Raw genomic sequence first — 24,534 nt, forward strand, 5'->3', positions numbered from 1 at the left:
TCTTGAAATCACAGTGAAGGTAATGGTCTATGAAAAATGTCTTTTCTGGTCATAGCGTGTTTCTGTGGCACCAGTAAATCCAGCAGTGGAGAATCAGAGATCAAGCCCAGCTGTATGAGGCTGTGGAAGCATGTCGACATAAGTAAGTGAGGACACTGTGGCCCACGACGCATCCAGTTATTGAGACTTGCAGTCAGGAGAGCCAATCCATCCACCTGCATCATAAACACACACGCAATATTAGTTGAAATGCTTTTCAATTCTTGCTTTTCTATCAAGTCCTGTTTGCTCCTCCTGGTTCTTTACACTTACAGTGTTGGTTCCTTTACCAAACTCATCCACTAGAACAAGAGAATCCCCAGTGCTGTGGTTCAAGGAACTTGTTATCTAGACAGGAATCGTAATTATTAGAAACCAGCTGAAGGATGATATTGCAATTCGCTATGTAAATATTTCAATGACTCATCAGTATATTAATCTGAAGTCTTGTACATTTACAGAAAATAACTTAATTTCAAGTTGAAAAATAAGGTGGATAAATAAACAATAGTTTCATTTTCCTAGTTATCTGCGAATAATGTATCAGCCACCGATATATTGTGGACTTTTAGTTACTGTTGCATCAGAACTGAAGAAATCAATGGAAAACCACTCACTCTCGTCAATAACAGGATCGACATTTGGCCTGACAGTGAATCGGTTCTCAGCTACACTTCCTTCAAAGTCCACCTGCAATGGAGAATGACAACCCCAAAGCAATTACATTAATTCAGCAATAATTTAACAACAGAAAATAAAATAGTATTCAGACTCACCACTTTACTGATGTATGTAGCGATGTAGAAAAGATCATCAGTGAAGTTTTGACTGATTTCACTGAAGAGTTGGATGGACTGGGGCATGGAGCGAATGGTGTCCCTAATGCACAATGCATTATACACCGTCTGATAAAAGAGAAACATGAATGAACAAAAAAAACAAGCCAGGATAGGCAATAATAAATTAACTGAGTGCTGTACCTTATACAGACTTTGCCAGACGACAACCTTCGGGTTAGCGAGAGACATTTTATGCAGCAGCGTCTGTATGAAAGACAAGCTAAGTGTCACTTTATTTGTGTGGCTTTTGTCGTTTTGTAATTTGGCTCTGATTAAATAATGTTAAGCTTTAGACAAAATGCTGAAAACTGTACCAAGATGTTCTTGATATTCCGCAGGGAACTCTGCAAAGTGTTAAGATCAGCAAAGTTACGAGGGGATGTGAAGAAACGGATCACTTCCTGACGCTTCTTCAGAATGTTCAGATCTCGAGTAGGTCTGTGGAACCACTGCCTAAAACAAACGAGAAAAAGGAAGTCTATGTTAGGGCTTAAACACCTTTTAAATGTGCTAAATTATCTGTTATAAAACCAGGATTTTACCGTAAAAGCAGAGAGCCAAACTTGCTCCGACAGCAATTCAGAACACCTGCAAAAATCACAATGCGGGTATTTACTCCATTCACTTTTACTGCATAAAAAAATCAGCATAAGCATTATTCAGGATTTCTTCTCATTTTGAATAGAGGGTTTGGAAATTACATGAGTAAATGATGGCAGAATTTTCATTTTTGGTTGAGCTATTCCTTTAAATAATATATTATTCCTTTTTTATATATTATAACTTTCCATAAAACAATGACCATTCTCAACTTTTCTGACTACCCACTAAAACAGGGGATTTCAGTGTTTTAGAGGCCAGAAGAAAATATGTATAATTTAGCACATTTTGAACATATATTTACTGATTTCAACTTTGAAAACTATTATAAAAATGTGCAAAATATTATTTAGAAAATATAAAATTTCTATTATTGCATTTCTTCTATTCACTATAGAACTGTTCTTTTGGATTTTACATTTTTTATTTATATTTTTTTCTTTAAATATATTTTATTGTGATACAATTTTATTATTCATTTATTGATTTTAAACTTATTTTTTATTATTTATTTGTTTTTACACCATTTTTATCTAAACTTTTTCATGGATCCCCTAGCTTTCCATGTTTTTTGTTGTGGACAACAGTTTCAAAACCCTTACACAAAAAATTCAAATTTGATTAACTTTAAATGGTGCACAGAATAATACATTTTACCATAAAGACTCAATCCTTCTTTCTCTCCTAACTGGAGCTTAAAGACGGAAGGATGCAGCTCAGATTTAAAGATCTGGAGGGCACTGAGGAAAGAGTGCAAACAAGTTTTAACAGCTCCAAATAGATGAATTTATAGAAAAAGGAACAAAGGATGGGACCGATTCATATGACCAACCTATATGTGTCTTTGTCGATGTACACAACATCTTTCCTACAAAATAATGAACAAATAAACCAGAGTTTTATTCTCACAAAAATAAAAATAAAAAAAGTGATTGATACACAAATGTCTTACAGTGTGTAAGCCAAAAACTGCAATATGGGGACGCCCATACTGCTGTCTTCCATGTCTAAGCCAACTCTCCTCCTCTCCAGACACTTCAACAGCCCTCCTATTGACCTCATCTACGGCAGAGAAGATCGTCATGATATGCCCATTTATTCATCTAGCATAAACCATCTGATGTCTCACCATCAGCACTGAGTCTAATGGGATACAGGAGGAGAGATACGGGATTTTCTCGCTCTCTGTGATGGTGGGAGAGAGAGATGGGATGTGTGCTGAGAGGAGTCGCTGTCTGCTGATCTCCAGACCTGCAAAAGATGGTACAGGATCAATTACCGTGACTGTTTTTCACTAAGCTGGTAAAACGCTGCAAAATGTAATGCACACATATGCAGTATTCGATAATACCTCTACTTCTTATGATTTCTTTTAATAAGTATAAACGTTACACAGATCAAAGCTTTTTTCGCCATTTTTGGCATCCCCATCCACTTTCAACGTAAGGAAAAGTGCAGTATGAACCTCCTACGAAAGTTCTCTTTTTGTGTTTCACAAAACAGCATTTCCTCTGAATTGCGATACAGAATAAAATAAAGCGATGTGTAAATACTTACCAAAGTTTGCATTTGGAAACATGACTATTTCAGGCTTATACTCAGGATTTAATTCTGAAATTGAAGCAAAGCTAGACATTGGTTTGATATAAACTCGAAAATAACAATTGAGCAAGAGTCGGAGAGTTTAAAACTGGAGAGTTTACCAAGCTTTTCGATAAACTCGAGCAAGCTCTGCTCTTGTTTTGCACTTGTTATTAAGACGTTTGGACTCAGCTCCTGTATGACTGAAACAGAAAATTCATGATGGGGTAAACAAACTAACATAATGGCCATCAAAGCATCTCCAATCAATGTTTCCTTCATCTTGGCTTGACATGCAAGTCAAATATTCTGGCAGAGACACTGTGCAAGCAAAAGATATATGAACAAACAAGCAGTGGAAGAGACACGGCTCAATGGAAATGCTCCAATATATACAGTATATACAAAAAAGACCAACAGAAAGAGAGAAATAAAGTACCTCTATCCAGCAGGTGGAGGTCGCTGTTGTCCATGGTGTCCGGCATAAAATGCAGCGTATAATCGCAACTGTCATAATAACTTAGTCCAATTTGTCCTTGTTGAACAAATACACTCAGAAAAATCTAAAATTAAAAAAAAAAAAATTGGCACACCACTGTGTTATTAACGCAATAAGTAACTTACTTTATAACTGAGATATTATTAAACAATAATTTACCTCACGGTTTCCCTCATCCTCTTCAACTTCATTTATACTCAAAGCTCAAATATATGAACAGAAGAATAGAGAAATCAGAAAATTCATCTCATTAGAAGAGATGATTTGTACCGTGACTCAATCAGGGCCAGCCTGTGGTTTGATGTCAGGGTTGGACAGCAGTAGCCGTGATCCAGAGAAGCCTGAGCCAAAGCAATGAGACAGTCCAGCTCTGCGCACAGAGACATGACCTTATACAAAGAGTCGCTCCGCTGAAGCACTGAGGCCTGAAGCTTCCTCATTACCACCATCTCCAGATCTGGGGAAAAAAAGTTACATGATTACATACAGTATTATGTATGTAATCAAGACATTGTATACATACTAAGACATTGTAAAGGTTTAGTGCAATTAATTTATTAATCAACTGAAGAAAGAATAAAAAAGACCCAAGGTGTCACAATGTAGGTCTCCCAGCATGCTGTCCAGCTCTTTGGTTCGAGCGCTGCGGTAATGCAGTTGATCCTTTGACAGGAACTGAAATAATCCACAAATTAAATGCAAAAACCAGCTCTTATCAACCCCTCAAACATAACTTACTTTATAACTGAGATATTATTAAACAATAATTTACCTCACGGTTTCCCTCATCCTCTTCAACTTCATTTATACTCAAAGCTCTAGCGTTACTTTCTGGTTCTTGTACATGACTGGCTTCAGACATATTTCACTGTGCAAGAACATTGTACAAGCAATTCATGATAGTCGAGGAAAGCGTCTTTTTTTCTTTTTGCCTAAATGTACTCATTAAGCCAGAGGAAAACGCGAGGTGAATAAACAGGTTACGCGTGAGTTAAGTTACCTGAGGCCAGTTTCTGAAGTTGACGTCGAGTAACGTTAACTAACAAACGCAAAGAAAGGCGCAACGAGAAAAATCAGACATATGATTAATCGTATGAATTCGAAAAGAATGATATTACCTGTGCTGAACACCTAGGATAGGATATGTTGGTGCTGTTTGTTTAGTGCCTCCTCGAGCCAACAGCGCGCGAATAATAAGCTGCGACAAGCACTGTTGCCAACTCTCGCAAGACAAATAAGCAACCGCTGCTTCAAAAACGAGTCAAACATTTTTTTTGATGATTTATTATCATCAATAATATTTATTATCAATGATTTATTACCAATAAATGAGCCTGCAACAACCACTCTTTTATCTGAAAAGCAAAAACAGAAGCTATTTTACAAAAATCAACAAACTGCAACAAAAATGGGAACAAAACTCATCTCCAATCATCTGTGTGCAGAATAGGATTGGAGAGATGGAAAAAAAGAAAAACACAAGAGCTTCAAAGGGGAGCTGTAACATAGCCACATATTTATAGCCTAATAAATATTGGCCATTCGAACCATATTTACTCTTAGTATTAGTATAGGCCTACTTGTTTTTTATTACAGCCCGTGATAATTAATACATTACAAAAACATTGTAAAAAAAAAATAGGCTAAAAGAAAGTCATCCCACTCCTCCATGTGTAGGGATGGGCGTATCGATCCGAAGTATCGATACTCAAACAAAAATATCGATACTAAGGTGCGTTTTATTTACCAGTGGTTTTGCTTATTTAACAAAAATAATAATGTGTACAATATGCATTGAATTGGACGAATAACCTTTGTTAGCGAGTAATTGTGTAGGATAGAACTATTTTCCTGCTCATCTGGACACGCAAATGTTGCAAGACAGAACCAATCAATCACAGAGAGCATTCACTCACTGCTGAGAGTGCATTCAAACAGGGCTGCAAGTATCATGAGAAAGCATTAAAGCAGCCCTGAACAATGCTTATCAGAGGACAGAAAAAAAACATAAATGTTTGAGTTATTTCACAATAAACAAATTGAAATTGTAGCCTACATAGTTGGTGCAATTAATTATTTAAATTGAACGTTGAAAGATAATATTGATCATGTTCTATTCTGTAATGTTAATAGAAATCATACACCGTCAGAATAAAAAAAGTCGCATTTTATGCATGCAACAGCCATTCACTGGCAGTCCCTAATAGCAGTACAAAATATTGCACTAAATCAAGTTCAAATGTTACAAATAAGTTAGAATATTAATGTTGTAATACTGGTAGCACTAATATGAAAATGTGATGATATGTGTTACAAAAAAGTAACAATTTTGAAATATGTTGATCGTTGATTTTTTTGTATTTGATCTCAGTATTCCTATCAGTGTTGTATAAGGGTTTTTTTATGCATAATAGTAACCCTAGAATGTGATCAAAGTTTAAAATAGCTGGGCTAAAATATTTAACAATTTTTATGACTGCAGAAATATGTTAATTCAGTATACACATTATCCCACCGGCTACAGTTGTGACTGACCATAAAATACAATTTTTCACACACTTTTCCCAAAAAAAAAAAATTATTTCAAAAAGTGTTACTAATGACACATCATTTGGATATTTTCATGTCTGGGAAAAATGTGGGATTAAATGGGTTCAAATGAGTTTTAAAACAAGTTAAATGGTTTTCATTACCCATTTTACTCTTAGTAATTTAATAATGATTTTTTTGTTTGTTTATAATATTACCCAAAAAAATTTTTTTTAATTAAATAAATTCCACTATATAAAAGAAACAGGTCTGTAGACACAAAACGTTACTTTTTTATTTTAATATAAACGTATCCATGTGTGACATTTCTATGCATGAAGAAATGCTGATAAAAACATTAAAATCTTAGAACTGTTATAAAGACAAAGAAAAAATAAGAAAACATTCATTTACACAGAAATTATTATAATTATGCAAGAGAAAGATGTGTGTGTGTTTTTGTGACATATGAGGACACAAATTTGTATGACATGGGTATGACAGGTATTACAAGGAGAAGGTGACTTATGAGGACAGTACCCCATGTCCCCATTTTTCAAAACGCTTATGAATCATACAGTTTTTTTGAGAAAGTAAAAATGCAAGGTTTCCTGTAAGGGGTAGGTTTAGGGGTAGGGTTAGGTGTAGGGCAATAGCACATAGAGTTTGCACAGTATAAAAACCATTACGCCTATGGAATGTCCCCACAATTCAAAAGAGTTACATTTTGACTGCTCTCTTGATATAGTTAATTAAGCTTACTGTAAATAAAACAGTGTCAGAAAAAGTGAGAGCAGGGTGCTGGACAAGATGAAAGCAGACCTGCTTGAGACGCCATTGCAGAGTAGAGTATCACAGCAGTCATTGGTGAAAGTGAAGTTTAAACCCATGGCAAACTTCTCTCCTGTTAGTCCACACAGGACAGGAAGAACGCAGCTCTTTTCATACAAGACGACCTCAAAGTCCCCTGTTCAAAGAAAATCACACACAATGACATGCATAGACACGCACATTTGTCTCCTGTATTCTCCGTAATAATCACTTGTATAATCAGTTCTTGCAATACAATATTTTCACACAAGGCTTTCATGCAGATGTGCTTAATTTAGTAATGCACAAAGGTTTGAATAAATGTTTATAAAAATATGCTCTTCAAAGTATGATCACTAAAATGTGAAGTTCTCACAGCTTGAAATTAAATCAAGCACAGGAAAATGTACACTCATCTATCACGGACTGAAAGACAAGTTTACATGTACATACCCCGCTGTCCTACAGCTTTGCTAGAAAGACAGAGCTGACCCGGTGGACACCTGGTTGGGAACTTGAGACAGTCCAGTGGTGAGACAGAAGGAAATACACATGTATAACAGAACAGAGGAACTACAAGAGAACAAATAAAGAGAATTAAATATATTAGCACATTCATAGTAGATGATACACAATACAAACATAATATCCAGTTCAGTTAGGTGGAACACATTTAGGTTACTTGACATTTCATATGAACTGAACTTCACATTTAATTTACTGTTAAACTGATACAATAAAACAAATGTGGAAAAAAAAGAAAAAAAAAGTGACAGCAATGGCTTATTTTTCACTTACCCACAGATGGGAGAAGACAAAGGAAGAGAATGCATCTAAAAAATTGAGACATGTTTCTTGGCCTCCAGTTATTAATCAGCACAATTCCTTTACAATTCAGAAGGGTCCAGTTTGTACATTATCTGACCCTTAAATCAGATGGAAGCAGTAGATGATCATCTTTCCTCTAACCCTCCCCTTTAAACATTAAAAATGTGTCTCCACCTTGAAACATAATTGAATTCAGGCTTAAGCGGAGTTTGTTGATGCAGCTCCGAGGTCAAACTTTGGCATAGGTCTCAATGCCCTATTACTCCCCATTTGATATAATCATGCAGGCAGAAACGAGTTTCAATCTCATAGTGATCTAAAAAAAGGCTGTATTACCTTTAAGTACGTGACAAGTATTTTATAATCCTAAGGTTACAATCGGAGGCCTTTGCTGGCAAGAATAGAGCAGCAGCATGGATCTGATTAGAGAATATATGTTAATGAAAGACACGCAAGGGAAAAGATGGAAAGTCAAATGACTGAGGGTCTTGTGACTGTAGATGTCCAAAAATCATGATTTAACTAAACTGTGACTCCTCAAGGCAGCTTAGATCAAAAACAAAGCAGAAAATATTCTACGAACATTATACAGAAACCGACTTAAAAGAAGAAATATTTTACAGCCACACAATTGTCATTTTTGACCACGCAACTGCTAAAATACTCTGCATAAATTGAGCATTGAATACATTCAGACATTACTTTGGGACACATTAAAAACGGACTTTTTTTCTGTCAGTAGAGGTAGATCAGCCCAAAAAACATGTGTAGGAACACCAAATTCACCCTTATGTTCATTTTATACTACTTAACTCTAAAAACAGCAATTATATCAGCACCGAATCATTTCAGAAAACAAAACTGGACAAGAATAGGTTTCATTCTTCCTTTATTGTGATCCAAATTTGTACAAAATGGAGATTAGCGGTTAGACTTGGCCACTCTCTCCAGCTCATCTTTCTTCTTGATGGCATAAGAGTTGGAGGAACCCTGCAATAGACCAAAAAAAAAAAAACTTTAATAGTAATCAAATAAAAAGATTCATAAAAGACAAATTACCTTAAGGTACTGTAGAAGCCCTGAAGGTGTTGATAACATAGTAAAAGTAAAATGCTCTAATCAGATTGTTTATCTCACCTTGGCGGCGTTAATGAGCTCATCAGCAAGACACTCTGCAATAGTCTTGATGTTCCTGAATGCAGCTTCTCTTGCACCAGTGCAAAGCAACCAGATGGCCTAAAATCATAACGCAAAATAAGTGACCACTTTCACATAAGACAATATCTCCACCTGCCATTTCTGTGCTCTGTATTTTCTATGAAAGGCCACCCAAGTACGACAGAGTGTCTTGGGATACTAAAAGTATGCTAACTTATATCAAGTCCCTTAGAAGTCAACATGTATTTTCTTAATGCCATGTTCCTGGTCCCACTGTGAACATTTCATTGGTATTATTTACTCAGAAAAATAAAAGGTTAGCCAATAGACAAGTAACTATTTAGGCAATACGGACCTGGTTGACCCTGCGCAGAGGTGACACATCAACAGCCTGTCTCCTCACGGTTCCAGCACGTCCGATACGAGTGGAGTCCTCACGAGGACCACTGTTGATGATGGCGTTCACCAGGATCTGCAGAGGATTCTAGAAAGGAAATAAAAATGGTCTACTATATAGAAAGTCCCAACATCTTAGAAATAGTTTGACAATTTTTAATACAACATTTACATTCTACTATAAATTTACGCCAGACCAAAGGCAACCAGGCATTAATAAATCTGTGGAAAACCGTTGTCTCACCTCGCCGGTGAGCAGGTGGATGATCTCAAAGGCGTGTTTGACGATGCGGACGGTCAGCAGTTTCTTGCCGTTGTTGCGTCCGTGCATCATCATAGAGTTAGTGACACGCTCCACGATGGGACACTGAGCCTTACGGAAACGCTTGGCTGCGTATCTGCCGCTGGAATGAGGGAGGTATTTGGCATATTTCTCCTTCACGGCAATGTAATCCTAACAAGAGAGAGAAATACATGTTAATATGCTCAACCTTATTGTATTACAACAGGCATATGAATTTCTACAGCCTCTGAATTACCAATATGATTAAAATGTTACTGAAAAATGTGCTACATGCCTTCTGCCATTTGATTTATAGCTTATAACGTTTAGGTAAATAAAAGATCCTTTAGTATAATTCTAAAAACATTCCAATTCAGGTCACGGTACATGTCTTTTTTTGCCATGATATCTTTACTGAATTTTATGAAGTAAACATAACTTTCATATTTGTAATCTTTCAATACGAACATTTACTAGACTAAAGCAACTTAGATTTACTTAATCATACATATTTAGATATGTTGAAAGTATCAAATATGATTAAACAGGCTTTTGAGAAATGCTATTGGACATCTCTTAATAATTGTATTGCATTATGTTAAGTCTGTCACAATAAAAGCTAGATATGTTATTTATTGATACATTTATATACAGAATATGATTAGCATAAACTTATAAGGGGGGGGGGGGGCCTATTTCATATGTCAGGGCTGATTGGCAAATAAAAAGCCATTCTCACAAAAAATAACGTCCATGAAAACATACCTGCAGGGAGATGTCGTTGATCTGCACATCATCTGTGCTCCATTTGCCAAAGAGTTTGATCTCAGGTGTTTCAGCGACAGCTGGTACAGCCTCCCAATCTTCAGCCATCTTTCAAAGCAAATGAGAATATCATTTTAAGTACATTAGGGAGTCTAAAAATGCAAGATGCAAGACCAAAACAATCAAATAACTAGGTTTGACATGCTAAATAAATTCAGCAAGCACAAGAATATCAAAATATTTGTTTTAAATGGAAACAATGCAACTCTAACGTATTCTAAACTTAAATTAAAAAAGCAATATAGATCAGTTAATACAGTACATAAATGTGTTCAATATAAACAACTTCATGTTGAGCACATTAGGAATATGACCACAAACTATTCTAAAAGAAGTCTAAACACTTCAAAATTCTGGCGAAGCACCTCAATAATACAGTTAACCTGATTCAATCAACTGTTACATTATTTGAGAAGCAGAACCCAAACCGCTACAGATGTAAGGTCACCAGAAGTGGACCCGCTCGTGGTGTTTTCTGAGAAACAGCGGACTCACGGACCGCGTACACACGTTCAAATTCATCATTTTGACGAGCTACATGACATATATGGTTTAAAATATGAATGTAGGTGTGTTAACAACCAGATGCGCATACTTTGAAGAGGGTGGAAGGGGTATAAACGCTTTAAAACATGTTTTTCATCGTTACCTTCGCAGCGTGTGTGTGAATGGCGCACTCGAGCAGGCGGAAAGGAGGAGCGACACGAGGAGCGAGAAAAAACCCCACTTCCGCCCAATGCGATTCCGAGTCGAGCTCTTCTTCTGCGCTCTCATGTGAACGTTTCTTCTTCTTTGGAATTTTTGGCGTATTCTGCACCGTAGGCACATACCGCCACCAACTGTTTATATACACATACATGGATGATAGTCCCGTCTCTATTCATATGTTCTTTTATTTTATTGTTAATTTTATTTCGGGTTCACCAAGCTGTATTTCTAGCTGCTGCGTGTTCTGCTCCCATGCCAAAAAACCCAGCTTGTGTGTTCCCCTATTCCTTTGCTTTATTTATTTATTTAATTAACTATCAAATTTGTTTGTTTAATCCTGTTTCTACTATATATTTCATTACTATTCTTTGATTAATACCTTCTTTTAATCCTTTTCCTAATATCCAATTTATGTTCTTTTTTTCTTTATTATTACCTTTTAAGTTCTTTATCATTTTAAGTCTCTCTATATTATATTTCCGACATTTTAATATTACATGTTCAACGGTTTCTATTACCCCACAAAAAGCACATTTACCTGTAATATGTTTACCTATTTTGTATAGTGATGCAATTAGTCCTTGGGGCATTATCGCCGTCTGGCACTTTCTATGGCAAAAAAAATCTGACTTTTAAAAAAAATTATTATTATTAATGCCAAGGTACCAAAGATAAGCCTACATAAAATATCAACATGATGTACAAAGAGGTGACATTCCATGCAAAGCACCATTTATACATGTATATAACAATAAATAAATAATACAAAACTAAAGCTTTAACAAAAGAAATTAAAAAGTATGAAAATAAATTAACTGTTTTAAGAATATATAGTTTGGATACACTGTGTTGAAAAACAAAAAATAAAGGTTTTTGATGAGTGAATTTACTGCGGTGAAAAGAATCTGACCTAAACTCTTCAAAAATAAAGACTTTCTTTTTCAAGAAATAGTGTGCATAAGTGTAGGCCTACATAACCGTTAGAAATGTTGATCAGCGGCCTCATCAAACTAATTATTAAATTAGCTACTTTTTAATTCATCTGTGGCGTTTGCTGTTTTGGGAGAGGTATAGTTACAAGTACAACCCTATAACAAACATTTGAGTGTTGAGAGATAGTCAAAATATAGTCTAATGCAGTTTAATATCATAATTTGTGTGCTTTTGTAATTTTAGCAATAAACGCTAAATTTCTATTTCCCAAAAATGAAAATAAGGTTTTCTCACAACAGGGGTTATTGTTTACGCACAATATCTTTTATTAATGCTTCATGACATAACAACAACATCCTCTTCTTCATTTTGTCTAGAACAAATACAGTAGGCTATCTTGGATCTCTACCGGTCGTTTGTTTAAGTATAATATTTAACCATTAGAAGGCGGCAGAGCCTATACCACTTTGCTTTGGAATGAGCAGAGGTTCTCAACCAGGGGCCCACTAGGGGGCCTCAGCATACTTCCAGGAGCGTCACAATAAATGTTCAATAAATGAAAATGATTTACATTTAGTTATAATAAAATAAAACTACCTATAGAAGACAGAATAATATAAAAGAAATGTTTTAAATAAATTATGTTTATGTTATTAATTTACAATTAATTAATTAATTTAGATTAATTTTATTTTTTTATTTTTTTATTATAATTATTATTTTTTTTTTTTTTGCAAATAGTTTTGCAATTTATTTAGCAAATTGGATGACTAAGTGTGCCTGGACAAGATTAGAGCAAATTAACTCTATTTTAAGACTTCATGGACTTTTTTGGATTACGATTCAAAATCAAAACACATCTCAATATACTCCCTTAATAAATGTAGATTCTTTTGTACTTCACTGTGTTTTATTGCTATATTTTAATTTCATATAATGTCGCAGTTTAAAGTTCCCATAAATATTTAGAGCAATCAGAATCATGGGCCTGTTTCACGCCTGTTTCACTATTTATTTTTACTTAAATGTATTGCGTTCTCTTCTTCATAAAGTATGTGAACCATCAAATTTCAATGTAGGTAAGCCATATATATTTTAAAAGAATTAGTTTTTAACAATATTTTACTCCATTAAAAAATACTGTAAATATTTAAACGTTTAAAAAAAAATTCTCATTGCAACAATTTGAACAATGAGCATATAATCATCAAATGCAGCAATGAAAATATCAATCATAGCAAATCAAATACTGAGATAAACATAGAATATTAATAGAAGAATAGGCATCCTGCTGTGCATTGTGAATGATCAATGAAATGATATGTCTTTAGACTCATTTACAGTAAGCCTATTTTTCGCTTTGTTATTTCGTGTTGTTGTTATTATGAAGGCAGTGACCTATTTCTGTTTTAAAATAAGTGAATATGTTTTTGTATTTAAACGTTTTCTGTACACGGAGACCTCTGATAGCGTCGGGGGCTTTTATTTTGTAATTCTCCTCGCTGCAGGTTTCCGGAAGTCCTCGCTGCTGTTCGTGCAGTGGTGTTTGTAGCCTGAATACACACACACATACACACACACGGTTGTCCGCACAAAACAGGCTAAGAAACAACACACCGAAACATCATATTCCAGGACTTACACCGCTGCTCTCTAGAAAAGGCCGAAGGAGACCCAAATAAGGTGTGAGGTTGTTTACTTCTCTTTTCTTGGTTCTTGTTGTGAAGCTCAGTGTTGTAAAGTGCATGCAGAGATCACATCATATGCAAAAACCACAAATGCATTTACGCCCAAAGTCTGATTCTGCAGAAATACTAATGGGGGAAAGGGGCCTCGCATCCTTTGTGGTTTGTACCGCCTTCATTTAAAGATAAAGAAAAGAAGTGGCTAGAGGCCTGTCTTATCTGTGTCCATTACACTGGGCCTGTGCTTGCGCAAAAATCCTGAGCTGTGTCTCAAACCAAGTGAGCAACCTACCCAGGGAGCGGTTTTGCCCATCATAGGCATGTTTGAACCTGTGAATCATCATTATAGAATGATTGTATGTAGACAGCTGTCTAGGTTTGAGACGCAGCCCAAGTGAAGCCCCTCTGTCATTCAGATTGAGGTGCAAAGTTTTGTTTATGGGTTTATATCGCATTTAGACGTGGCCTGCAGGTGGATTAGCTTCACAACTTCTGCTGATTTGCATAGTTGTTGTTGCTGTGAATATTATGTGTTGATATTAACAGTTTGGACGTGTTCAGAGCTGTAAAGTGTAATTTGACTGTGCAGTGCATTGCTGTGGTTTTGAGCCATTATCTGCATTATCATCTATAGACTAGAGACTATATGTTGAATAGTCTCTCATGAACAGTTTTACAGTTAGGGCACAAGTATGTATGTTACTGCTTTTTATTAGTTATCTCCTGAACCTTTTACTAGATACTAAAATGTCACTGAACTAGCCTTATGGTAATTGTGAGATTACTGGAAGCAGCCAGTTAAATATTTGTTACTGTTTTCTCGTAAATAATATTAATGGTGATATTATTCATATTAATTGTATAAATTCTATTTAAAGGGGTCATATGATGCGATTTCAAGTTTTCCTTTCTCTTTGGAGTGTTACAAGCTGATTGTGCATAGATAAGATCCCTGAAGTTGCAAAGACTAAAGTCTCAAAACCAAAGAGATATTCTTTATCAAAGTTAAGACTCTGCCACGCCCCCCTAAAACGGCTCGTTCTAACACACCCCCACATATCTACCTCACTATGTGGAAATATTAGCATAATGCCGCCCAAATGTGCACGCAAAGAAAGAAGGCGTGGTTTCAGTAACCGCAGTTAGTGTTGAAGCAGCATGTCAGGGAGACGCTGTGTGTTTCTAGGAGAAAGCAAAAGCACTTTATTTGGCCTTTCGAAAGTAGATGCATTTAGGAATCTTTAAGATTACTTAATTACAAGATTACAACAGAACAGCAATGCAGTTTATGGACGACCGTTTCGTGAACCTAGAGGAGGTAATTCTGACTTTACTATGACAATCTGGCGCTTCTGAATCAACTACTGTTTTGTTATTAGTTTAAGTATTTGCTATCGACTGTTCAAATTGTAAAATCACTTAGATTTGATTTTGCACTTATGTGTTTATTTTGTTATCCAGGTCTACTTTTTGGTTAATTAAACTTTCTGTTTCTTTATAAGAATTTCCAAGGTATTGTTAAATTGTAAAACTACACTATGTGGTCTTCATCAAAGTTTATTGATTGATTAATAATATATAATAGACTATCAGAAACTGTAGTCAATATATTGTATAGAATTACAACATATGAAACACACTGTGACACTGGAACCAGCATGAAATAAATCAAATCACTCACAGTAAAAAAAAAACGACAACACTCAACTAGATTCTGTGATGTAGCCCTGCAGCTGTGATGTCTCCTGCAAATAATTTAGTACAGTATTGTTGAACTTGTCAGTAAATCTTATTGTTTGATTTCTGACTGCTTGCAGCAGTTTTTGCTGGTAATGCACATATTAACGTCAGGTGCAACAACAATAATTGGTGTTAGCATAACCTGTAATTGATCACATGCAACTCCTATGAAGTGAATGTTTAGATGCATCCATTTGCATGTAACTCAGCATGCCAGTCATCTGTCTCAGTGAGCTGTGGCATCTGTCTGGCTTCAGACATGGCGAGTGTGGTCACCAGGTCAAGGATTTGGCTAACTTGCACCAGCTGCGTGGAGATTAACTGGCTGAACGTATGGTCCTGTGACGCACGGATCCCACAAGCTGCGGTATTCAGAGCATATGTGGCAGAATAATAGTAACTATTAATAATAATAGTCTAATTGTGTGGTTTTGGGGAAGGGTTATGAAAAAGACTGCAGCATTGATGAATAGCTTGTATTCAGGTTAGTATTTATTGGGTTTCTGTTTCATTTCATATAAAGCATGCTTGAGTTTTACTGCCGTGGTCTTTATAGAGGAAGCCAGCGTGCAGCCGTATTCATTGAAGATGTTTTTGCTGCACGTTTCCTGTTTGCTTTGTCGACTTTGTGGCATTTGTGCTGTTCGAGACACCTGTGTTTTTTTTGAGCAGCAAGTGTGAAGCTGCACTCTACAGTCATTCAGCTAGTGGCACATGGCTGCTACAGAGTGTGCAATGCATGTGTTCTGTTGTATATGTAGGGTGTGGTTGATGCTGACAAGAATTGAACAGCGTGTACAGGGTGTGGTTTGTTCAGTGTGATGATTGTGGATTCCAGTCTTTAACTTTATCTACTTCCTCCTTATGTCTGTTGAAATGTCTTTACATGAATTTCAGAGTTATGTTGTTGGCAGTGAGCACTGAACTTATGATTATTCTGGTTTGTTACTTAGTTTCTGTTGACTTGTTTATGTATGTTTTTGCTAGTCAATTAATTTTCTCAATTGTTTTTCCATTCGTTCATTCTTTCATTTGTTCGTTCTGTTTCTAGTTTTGTATTATTTCATTTGCCTTCCTGTAGTCAAACAGTAGCACATGACACTGGCAACCACAAGGTCATGGGTTCAATTCTCAGAGAAAGCAAGTAATGATAAAATGATTATTTTGAATGTAGTTTGTCACTTTGGATAAAAGCTTCTGCCAAATGCATAAATAAAATGTTATGTAAATTTGTCCGTTCATTCATTTATGATTTGTTTGATTTTTAGTTCATTCATCTGTTCATTATGTTATTGGTTTGTACAGTCATTTATTCATGTGTTTTTGTTCATTCTTTCATTTGTTGTTTCTCTTTGACTTTTACAGGTGGGCTCTCTGCTACCTGTTTGCCCTGGTAACGTGTTGCCATGCCCTTCCCTTTCGGTAAGTCTCACAAGTGTCCAGCGGACATTGTGAAGAATCTAAAAGACAACATGACCATTCTGGAGAAGCAGGACATTTCAGACAAGAAGGCTGAGAAGGTATTAAAGATATATGCAATATATGCAATCTGTTTGCGCTTGTACTATGACTATTACCCATTAAAAGCCATTAATGAGAGGGGGGTGTGTCCGCAGGCCTCTGAAGAGGTGTCCAAATCTCTGCTGGCCATGAAGGAGATTCTCTACGGCACGAATGAGAAGGAGCCGCAGACAGAAGCTGTGGCTCAGCTCGCTCAGGAGCTCTACAACAGCGGCCTGCTCAGCACCCTCGTCGCAGATCTGCAGCTCATCGACTTTGAGGTGCTTTTATAGACTTTAGAGTTTAATAGACTAGGCCGGAAAATGACACGAAATTTCACAAAGTTGCAGAAAGTTACTCAAAATCTAGTTATTTTTTATTTTTTTACTTACATCAAGACATTTACATTTATTCATTTAGCAGACACATTTATACAAAGTATGAGTCAAAACGACCTACGCATGACAAATGAATCACATTGTGATGTGGAGGTGTTCAGCCTTTCTGGCTTTGAGGCTGTAATGACAAAGCTGCTCATTTATAAACATTTTATTTATTAACAGAAACTAAGAATGGTCTTTTAAATTAGTTTAATTAAATATTTATGTAAATCTTATAAATTAATGATCATGATGATGCTTAATTATAATGGAAGTAATTACCAAATCAAAATTCATTTTCTGTAATTACAGAAATTTCAACAACCGAATGCGTTTGCACTTTTTATTAATATAATGTATAATAATTATTTGAATTAATTTTATTAATAAATGTATTTACAGTATTCATTTTTTATTTTTTTTCTACCTGATAAAATATTTTAGAACTTAATGTAACTAAAAAAAACAAAAAACGTACTTCACTTTTTTTATACTTTGTTGTTTTCATTTGATAAAAAAAAAATTTTTTAGAGTTCCCATATAAATATGTAAAATCACTTAGATTTGATTTTGCACTTATGTGTTTATTTTGTTATCCAGGTCTACTTTTTGGTTAATTAAACTTTCTGTTTCTTTATAAGAATTTCCAAGGTATTGTTAAATTGTAAAACTACAATATGTGGTCTTCATCAAAGTTTATTGATTGATTAATAATATATAATAGACTATCAGAAACTGTAGTCAATATATTGTATAGAATTACAACATATGAAACACACTGTGACACTGGAACCAGCATGAAATAAATCAAATCACTCACAGTAAAAAAAAAACGACAACACTCAACTAGATTCTGTGATGTAGCCCTGCAGCTGTGATGTCTCCTGCAAATAATTTAGTACAGTATTGTTGAACTTGACAGTAAATCTTATTGTTTGATTTCTGACTGCTTGCAGCAGTTTTTGCTGGTAATGCACATATTAACGTCAGGTGCAAACAAAGCTGCTCATTTATAAACATTTTATTTATTAACAGAAACTAAGAATGGTCTTTTAAATTAGTTTAATTAAATATTTATGTAAATCTTATAAATTAATGATGATGATGATGCTTAATTAAAATGGAAGTAATTACCAAATCAAAATTCATTTTCTGTAATTACAGAAATTTCAACAACCGAATGCGTTTGCACTTTTTATTAATATAATGTATAATAATTATTTGAATTAATTTTATTAATAAATGTATTTACAGTATTCATTTTTTATTTTTTTTCTACCTGATAAAATATTTTAGAACTTAATGTAACTAAAAAAAACAAAAAACAATTTCTTGCTTTTTTAATATTTTATTAATTTTGCATGACTTTTCCAGGTCTAAATATCACAAAATTTTAAATTCCCTTGATATACAAGTTTTCCAAGACTATGTTGTATGAACCTTGATTCTTAAATAAAAAGCAGTTGTTAAGGAAACAAATTAGAATAGGAAATAAAATAACCACTTATATCTTTATTTTAAAGAACGTTTAATCTTATTTTAAATCATTTTAAGCCAGCTGTGCTGAGGCCCCCTAGTGGTTCTCAACTGCCTGGTTGAGAATCACTGGTCTAGCCGCTTAAAGGGTTAGTTCACCCAAAAATGAAAATTAGGTTGCGTTTTACTCACCCCAGAGGCATCCTAGGTGTAAATGACTTTCTTCTTTCAGACGAATCCAGTCGGAGTTATATAAAAAATTGTCTTTGATCTTTCATGCTGTTTAATGCCACTCAGCGGGTGTTGCATTGCTTCAGTCCAAAATAACTTAAATAAAAATTGCCCATCCATAAAAAAAGTGTCTCTCACGGCTCCGGGGGGTGAACAAAGGCCTTCTGTAGCGAATCGATGCGTTTTTGTAAGATATTCAAAACGTAATAATCACTTGAATCTAGCTTGCGCTCACTGTTGTAGCCCTTTAACGTAATTATTACAAATTCAACTTTGTTTAATAGGTAAGAAACAACCATTCAATGGAAAACATGAATTGAAAAACCTTCCTTTATGTATCCTCAAAAGAGATGCTCCCCTCAATGCCATCTAATCAAAAGTGGCTTCTTATTTTGCAACTGAGAGACGTTAATACTGTGTGTATTCGGCATTCTGTCTTGACTGGCCACTTGTGATCAGATCAGCTGAGATACAGTTTGATACCAGTTGTAAACCATTGTACATGTTCATTTTATCTCTCAGATTCCCATTTGTGAAATGCATGCTTGTTTTTTGATCAGTTGAGCTTTTCAGTAACTGTTCTGCATGTTATTTGTGTTTAGGGCAAGAAAGATGTGGCACAGATCTTTAATAATATTCTGAGACGTCAGATCGGCACTCGGACACCTACAGTCGAATACCTGTGCACTCAACAAAATATACTCTTCATGCTGCTTAAAGGGTGAGACGTGTGCACAAACATATTCTGAAGACATTTATTTGATTTATTATATATATATATATATATATATATAACCTGAAATTTTGCAGTTGTCAGTCTAGCCCAATTTGCTTTTTTGATTTAAGGTGTTTAGATCACATCTCAACTAGAGAACTGGTTTGGTGACTAATATGAGTTTTTAGAGAGGTTTTTCTGATCCCAGAATATACTCCTAAGATAACCTTATGAGTAAACTTTAGCTGTGTGGGGTACATCAGCGATATCATCTTAAATGTGAATATTTTGGTAGTTCCCTGTCAAAATGTGAATTTTGTTATCACCCAAATGTTGTTTTAGACTTTCTGTGTACCACAAGATCAGATGTTCAGACACGTTGATGCTTTTCTATACAATTGAAATGAATGGTGACCAAGGGTCAAACTCCATAAAGCACCCTAAAAGTAGGCCATATGACTTCAGGGCTTGAAATGAGTATAGATTACTCTTGTGGGGCCTTTTTGTCATTTTTAGAGCTTGACAATCTTGACAACTTTGTTTTATTGTATGGAAAAGAACTGAGCAGCATGAACATTAGCATCTCCTTTTCGGTCTTTGAAAGAAACTCAAACATGTTTGGATCTACATGAGCCATGTGTATATGTTGGCCAAATGTTTCTGATGTTGAGTTCCTGTCCTTTTTGTAGTTACGAGTCTCCAGACATCGCTCTGAACTGTGGGATCATGCTGAGGGAATGCATACGGCACGAGCCGCTGGCCAAGATCACCCTCTGCTCCGAGCAGTTCTACGATTTCTTCAGATACGTGGAGATGTCCACCTTCGACATCGCCTCGGATGCATTTGCCACTTTTAAAGTTAGTGTTTTTGTAAATGTACAAGCTTTGAGTGTTTGTTTGGTCTGGGTGGCATCTTTGATTATTTCATCTTCAGATGCACTGTATAATTATGTCTGATGAATTCCATTTGTTTGGTTTTCTTCCAGGATTTGCTGACGAGACACAAACTGCTCAGCGCTGAGTTTCTGGAGCAGCACTATGACAGAGTGAGTCATTGGTTTGCTGTCCGTCATTGTCTGTTGTTTTTGGATCTGATTGGATCTGTCAGTAGCTATGTTTCCATCCACCTATTTTTATGCGCATTTTGGATGATCGCATAAAAAACCTGCTAGATGGAAACGTCAAGATGTGCATAAATTCTAAAAATGCGCATAAACCATTTATGCACTCAGCTAAGTAGGATAAACTTTTTATCCGATAAGAAAAAATGCACATAAACTACGATGGAAACACATTTACCGAATAAATTCCACCAATGCGCATCGAAAAAGTCATGTGACTTTGCGCTATGAGACGGGATAACTTGACTAACCAGCAGACCGATCTCGTTCACAGCATCTATATGTTGTTTTGGTCATTCTGAAATGCCTGAGGAAAGTCTGTCATCAAAGTATTTCTGTATAATTACTATCTTACATGACTGCGTTCCCAAACAAAAGGCATCCACCTCTAAAAGCAATGACCGCATTTATTGTGTTACATCTGCTCTCTCTGAAGCACAAGTAATTTATTACATATGAAAATGTATATTCAGTGGCTTCTCCTAGTTTTCTTTAGTGCCAGTTTATCAGGAAGTGACGATTTTGTTCTCTTTGACTCGTTGGATGGAAACGGTGCTTTATTCGCAAATGTTTTATGCGATATTCCAGTTTTGCGCAGAAGTCAAATTCGCATCTTTGGTGGAAACATAGCTAGTCATTCTGCAGTGAGTTCTTCTCAGAACTGTTTGTATTTAATGTGAAAGTCAATACAATTGGAAGTGATTCGAATTTTAAGTGGGCCCAAAGAGTATATGAGCACTTATGTCGGACTTCAAAAATGTCTTAATGCATTATATAACAAAATACCAAGAAATGCTACTAGAGCTTTTCTCAGAACTAACTTCATGCCATCATATTTGCACAATGACTTTTTAATTAACTGATTTGATTTTATTGGATGCATGAAGTCAGTTCCCCTCATGTTCTTCAGATTAACTGTGGGCGGCTTTCAGTAACATTTGGCAACCACGTGTCCAAATACTTTTGTAATAATTTTGGACCATATATATATATATATATATATATATATTGTTCTTGACATTTAAAATCAAACAAACTACTTCTTATGAAGTGCTTTGCTTGGAAATAAATAAATGCCACTTTGTTCGATATTTTATCAAATGCAAGTGTGCCATAAGTATGCAAAGAAGCCAAACAACTTTATATTTACTTATTTATCCCTTTCCTGTCTTTTTTTCCTGACTTTTGATCTTCAGTTCTTTAGTGAATATGAGAAACTTCTTCACTCAGAAAACTACGTGACTAAGAGGCAGTCGCTAAAGGTAAGAAATGTGTAAATTTGTGTGTTCATTGTGCTTATTTAAACTACCGTTTGACGGTTTGGGATAATTACGATTTTTAATTAATTTATTTATTTATTTGTTATATTAAATCTCTAACCAAGCCTGAAATTATTTAATCAAAAATACAGTAAAAATGGTAATATTGTGAAATATTACAATTTAAATTAGCTGGTCTCCATTTGAATATATTTTAAAATGTAATTTATTCCTGTGATGCAAAGCTAGTGTCACATGATCCTTCAGAAATCATTCTAATATGTTAATTTACAGCTCAAGAAATATTTTTTTATAACTGTTGAAAATGGTTGTGCTGCTTAATGTTTTTGTGGAAACCACAAATAGAAATCTTTTGTAATATTATAAATGTTTTTACTGTCACTTTTGTTCAATGTAATGCACCTTTGATTAATAAAACATTTAATTTATTAAAAAAAAAAAAAATGTTTAGCCCTAACTTTGAATGGTAGTGTGTATCTGTTTATGTGTATAGTTGCTGTGGAATATTACAGCTCTATAATGCATTTATGATGTCATTCCTCTTCATCCCAGCTTTTGGGAGAGCTGCTTTTGGACAGGCACAACTTCACTATAATGACAAAGTACATAAGCAAACCAGAGAACCTCAAACTCATGATGAACCTACTGAGAGACAAGAGCCGCAACATCCAGTTTGAGGCCTTTCATGTATTTAAGGTATGAATTGTCAGCTGAATCTTCCCAGTTCAACATCACTCACCAATATGCCATCCCAAAACTTGTCTCAACCTTCATCATAAGTTCTTTCTCTATGCATTTAGGTGTTTGTGGCCAATCCGAACAAGACCCAGCCAATCCTCGACATCCTGCTGAAGAACCAGCCCAAACTCATTGAGTTCCTCGGCAAGTTCCAGAACGACCGCACCGAGGATGAGCAGTTCAGTGACGAGAAGACCTATCTCATCAAACAGATCCGAGACCTCAAGAGGCCAACCCCGCAGGACGCTTGAGAAGGCTCACGAATGTATAGAGGACGTCTAGACAGTGTTTTAGGCAGCGTCTGGACGATGTTTGGCTCTCTGGGACATTGAGTGGCCGCAGCGCTGGGCATGTTTTTGTGTTTTGCAGGAACCGTTAAATGCCATTTGAGCTCGGTGGGCGAGAAATATGACCACGAGGAGGAAAAGTAGTCATGCTTCGCTGGACATTCAACCTCTCCCCCTACAATGTTTTGTTCTCATGTTTCAAAAAATGAGCAAAATGAACAGAAAAGACGGATGTAGATGCTGCTGCTTTATTGCACATAAAGAAGGAGGGTTTTGTACCTCATTCACAAGCATACACTCAAATGTCTGTTGATGCTAATTGGATATTAATGAATTCCAGGAAATTTAACATGCAAAAAGCACTTCAACACACTCCTGTCAGCTCTTTTGCTCATTGTCGGCTAGGTGAAAAACTGCAAATGTGATGCATAAATCATGCTTTGCACATTCCCAGATTCATTTGCAAAGGCGGAAATGAGTAAACGTGTTGACTGAGGAGGGTTTAGTGATTTGTTAGAGTTGTGGCTGTGATGTTAACCCTGATTTAACACCATTCTTCTCTCATCATTAGTCACTGCGCAGAGTGGGTGTAATGGAAAGTTAACTTGTCTGCTTTCTTTACCTTAAGATTTGTGCTCTGACTCCGTTTTTTTTTTAATACTAGTTTCAGTATTACTAACCCCACTACTCTTACCTTTTATTCGGTTTATATGTTAAATTGTCCCTTGTAAACTCTCCCCAGTTCATGGGTGAAATCTCACAAAGAAACATGTCTAGGTCACATTTCACCCCAACAAAAGAAAAGAAAAAAAAAGGTTTCGTGTTTTTGACTAAATCCACCAGCTTACACACTGTATCTTCCTTTTTTAGTAGGTTTTTAGTTGGGGAAAAAATAACGAGTGTGATTTGTTATTTGCAGCAGACTAATCTGAAATGGTTGGATGTAGAGAAACAGCTCATATTAGCACCTGATTGTGTCTGCTGAGAGAAACTTCGAGCAGTCATGTCCTTTATGAATGTTTTATTTAGATTTGTTTTAACAACAGTGCAGTGGTTGCTGCGGGTTGTCATTTAATACTTTAAATCTGGTGCAAGAATGAAAAACCACACAAAACTGAAAGTGATTGGAGGGTTTGGTTGATCATTTTCGAAATATGGTTGGCATTACTGCTTTTACTCACAAGACAGCCACAATCATCTACCATAAAACCCTTCATTTCTCCCCTAAGCGAAAGCAGGTGTTATTCATAATGGTAACTCTTACTCATTCTCAATGCAGAACTTTATCTGAACTTCCATAAAACATGTTCTGCCGAATGTTTACAGGACTGGTCAGAATAACAGGGATTGACA

The 24,534-nt window shown here is 35.6% G+C and overlaps 3 protein-coding genes across 5 annotated transcripts in view; 1 reads left to right on the forward strand and 2 right to left on the reverse strand.

Moving 5' to 3' along the window:
• The window catches only part of LOC107585781 (mutS protein homolog 5-like), a 32,954-nt gene extending 28,534 nt beyond the window's left edge, over positions 1-4,420 (reverse strand). The window contains exons 1-17 of the mRNA XM_016272929.1: positions 4,331-4,420; positions 4,146-4,233; positions 3,829-4,015; positions 3,499-3,566; positions 3,182-3,262; positions 3,036-3,089; positions 2,608-2,729; positions 2,431-2,540; positions 2,311-2,346; positions 2,136-2,218; positions 1,421-1,466; positions 1,193-1,331; positions 1,020-1,082; positions 816-944; positions 616-729; positions 313-387; positions 72-215 (exon numbers count right to left, since the gene is read on the reverse strand). Of these exons, the coding sequence (XP_016128415.1) occupies positions 72-215; positions 313-387; positions 616-729; positions 816-944; positions 1,020-1,082; positions 1,193-1,331; positions 1,421-1,466; positions 2,136-2,218; positions 2,311-2,346; positions 2,431-2,540; positions 2,608-2,729; positions 3,036-3,089; positions 3,182-3,262; positions 3,499-3,566; positions 3,829-4,015; positions 4,146-4,233; positions 4,331-4,420 (1,629 nt within the window). The remainder of the gene's footprint in view (positions 1-71; positions 216-312; positions 388-615; positions 730-815; positions 945-1,019; positions 1,083-1,192; positions 1,332-1,420; positions 1,467-2,135; positions 2,219-2,310; positions 2,347-2,430; positions 2,541-2,607; positions 2,730-3,035; positions 3,090-3,181; positions 3,263-3,498; positions 3,567-3,828; positions 4,016-4,145; positions 4,234-4,330) is intronic.
• A 4,177-nt stretch (positions 4,421-8,597) lies between these two features.
• Positions 8,598-11,133, reverse strand: LOC107585809 (40S ribosomal protein S5). The gene is made up of 6 exons (XM_016272955.1): positions 11,037-11,133; positions 10,328-10,435; positions 9,524-9,733; positions 9,239-9,367; positions 8,863-8,961; positions 8,598-8,715 (listed from the first exon to the last, which is right to left on the reverse strand). The coding sequence occupies exons 2-6, from the start codon at positions 10,433-10,435 to the stop codon at positions 8,647-8,649; spliced, it is 615 nt and encodes a 204-aa protein (XP_016128441.1). The 5' UTR covers positions 11,037-11,133; the 3' UTR covers positions 8,598-8,646.
• Positions 11,134-13,541: 2,408 nt separating this feature from the next.
• Positions 13,542-23,985, forward strand: LOC107585731 (calcium-binding protein 39). 3 transcript variants are annotated; one of them, XM_016272879.1, is made up of 9 exons: positions 13,542-13,711; positions 16,820-16,973; positions 17,070-17,234; positions 19,643-19,761; positions 20,445-20,613; positions 20,742-20,801; positions 22,073-22,138; positions 22,709-22,852; positions 22,957-23,145. In XM_016272879.1, the coding sequence occupies exons 2-9, from the start codon at positions 16,860-16,862 to the stop codon at positions 23,143-23,145; spliced, it is 1,026 nt and encodes a 341-aa protein (XP_016128365.1). In that variant the 5' UTR covers positions 13,542-13,711; positions 16,820-16,859. The 3 variants fall into 3 exon arrangements, with proteins under 3 accessions (XP_016128365.1, XP_016128366.1, XP_016128367.1); XM_016272880.1 differs by having other exon boundaries at positions 13,542-13,706; positions 16,819-16,973; XM_016272881.1 differs by lacking the exon at positions 13,542-13,711 and having other exon boundaries at positions 16,860-16,973; positions 22,957-23,985.
• Positions 23,986-24,534: the final 549 nt, after the last annotated feature.

This window comes from Sinocyclocheilus grahami, unplaced genomic scaffold (genome assembly GCF_001515645.1).
Source record: "Sinocyclocheilus grahami isolate Dianchi unplaced genomic scaffold, SAMN03320097.WGS_v1.1 scaffold74.1, whole genome shotgun sequence".
In the NCBI taxonomy this organism is placed as follows: Eukaryota; Metazoa; Chordata; class Actinopteri; order Cypriniformes; family Cyprinidae; genus Sinocyclocheilus; species Sinocyclocheilus grahami.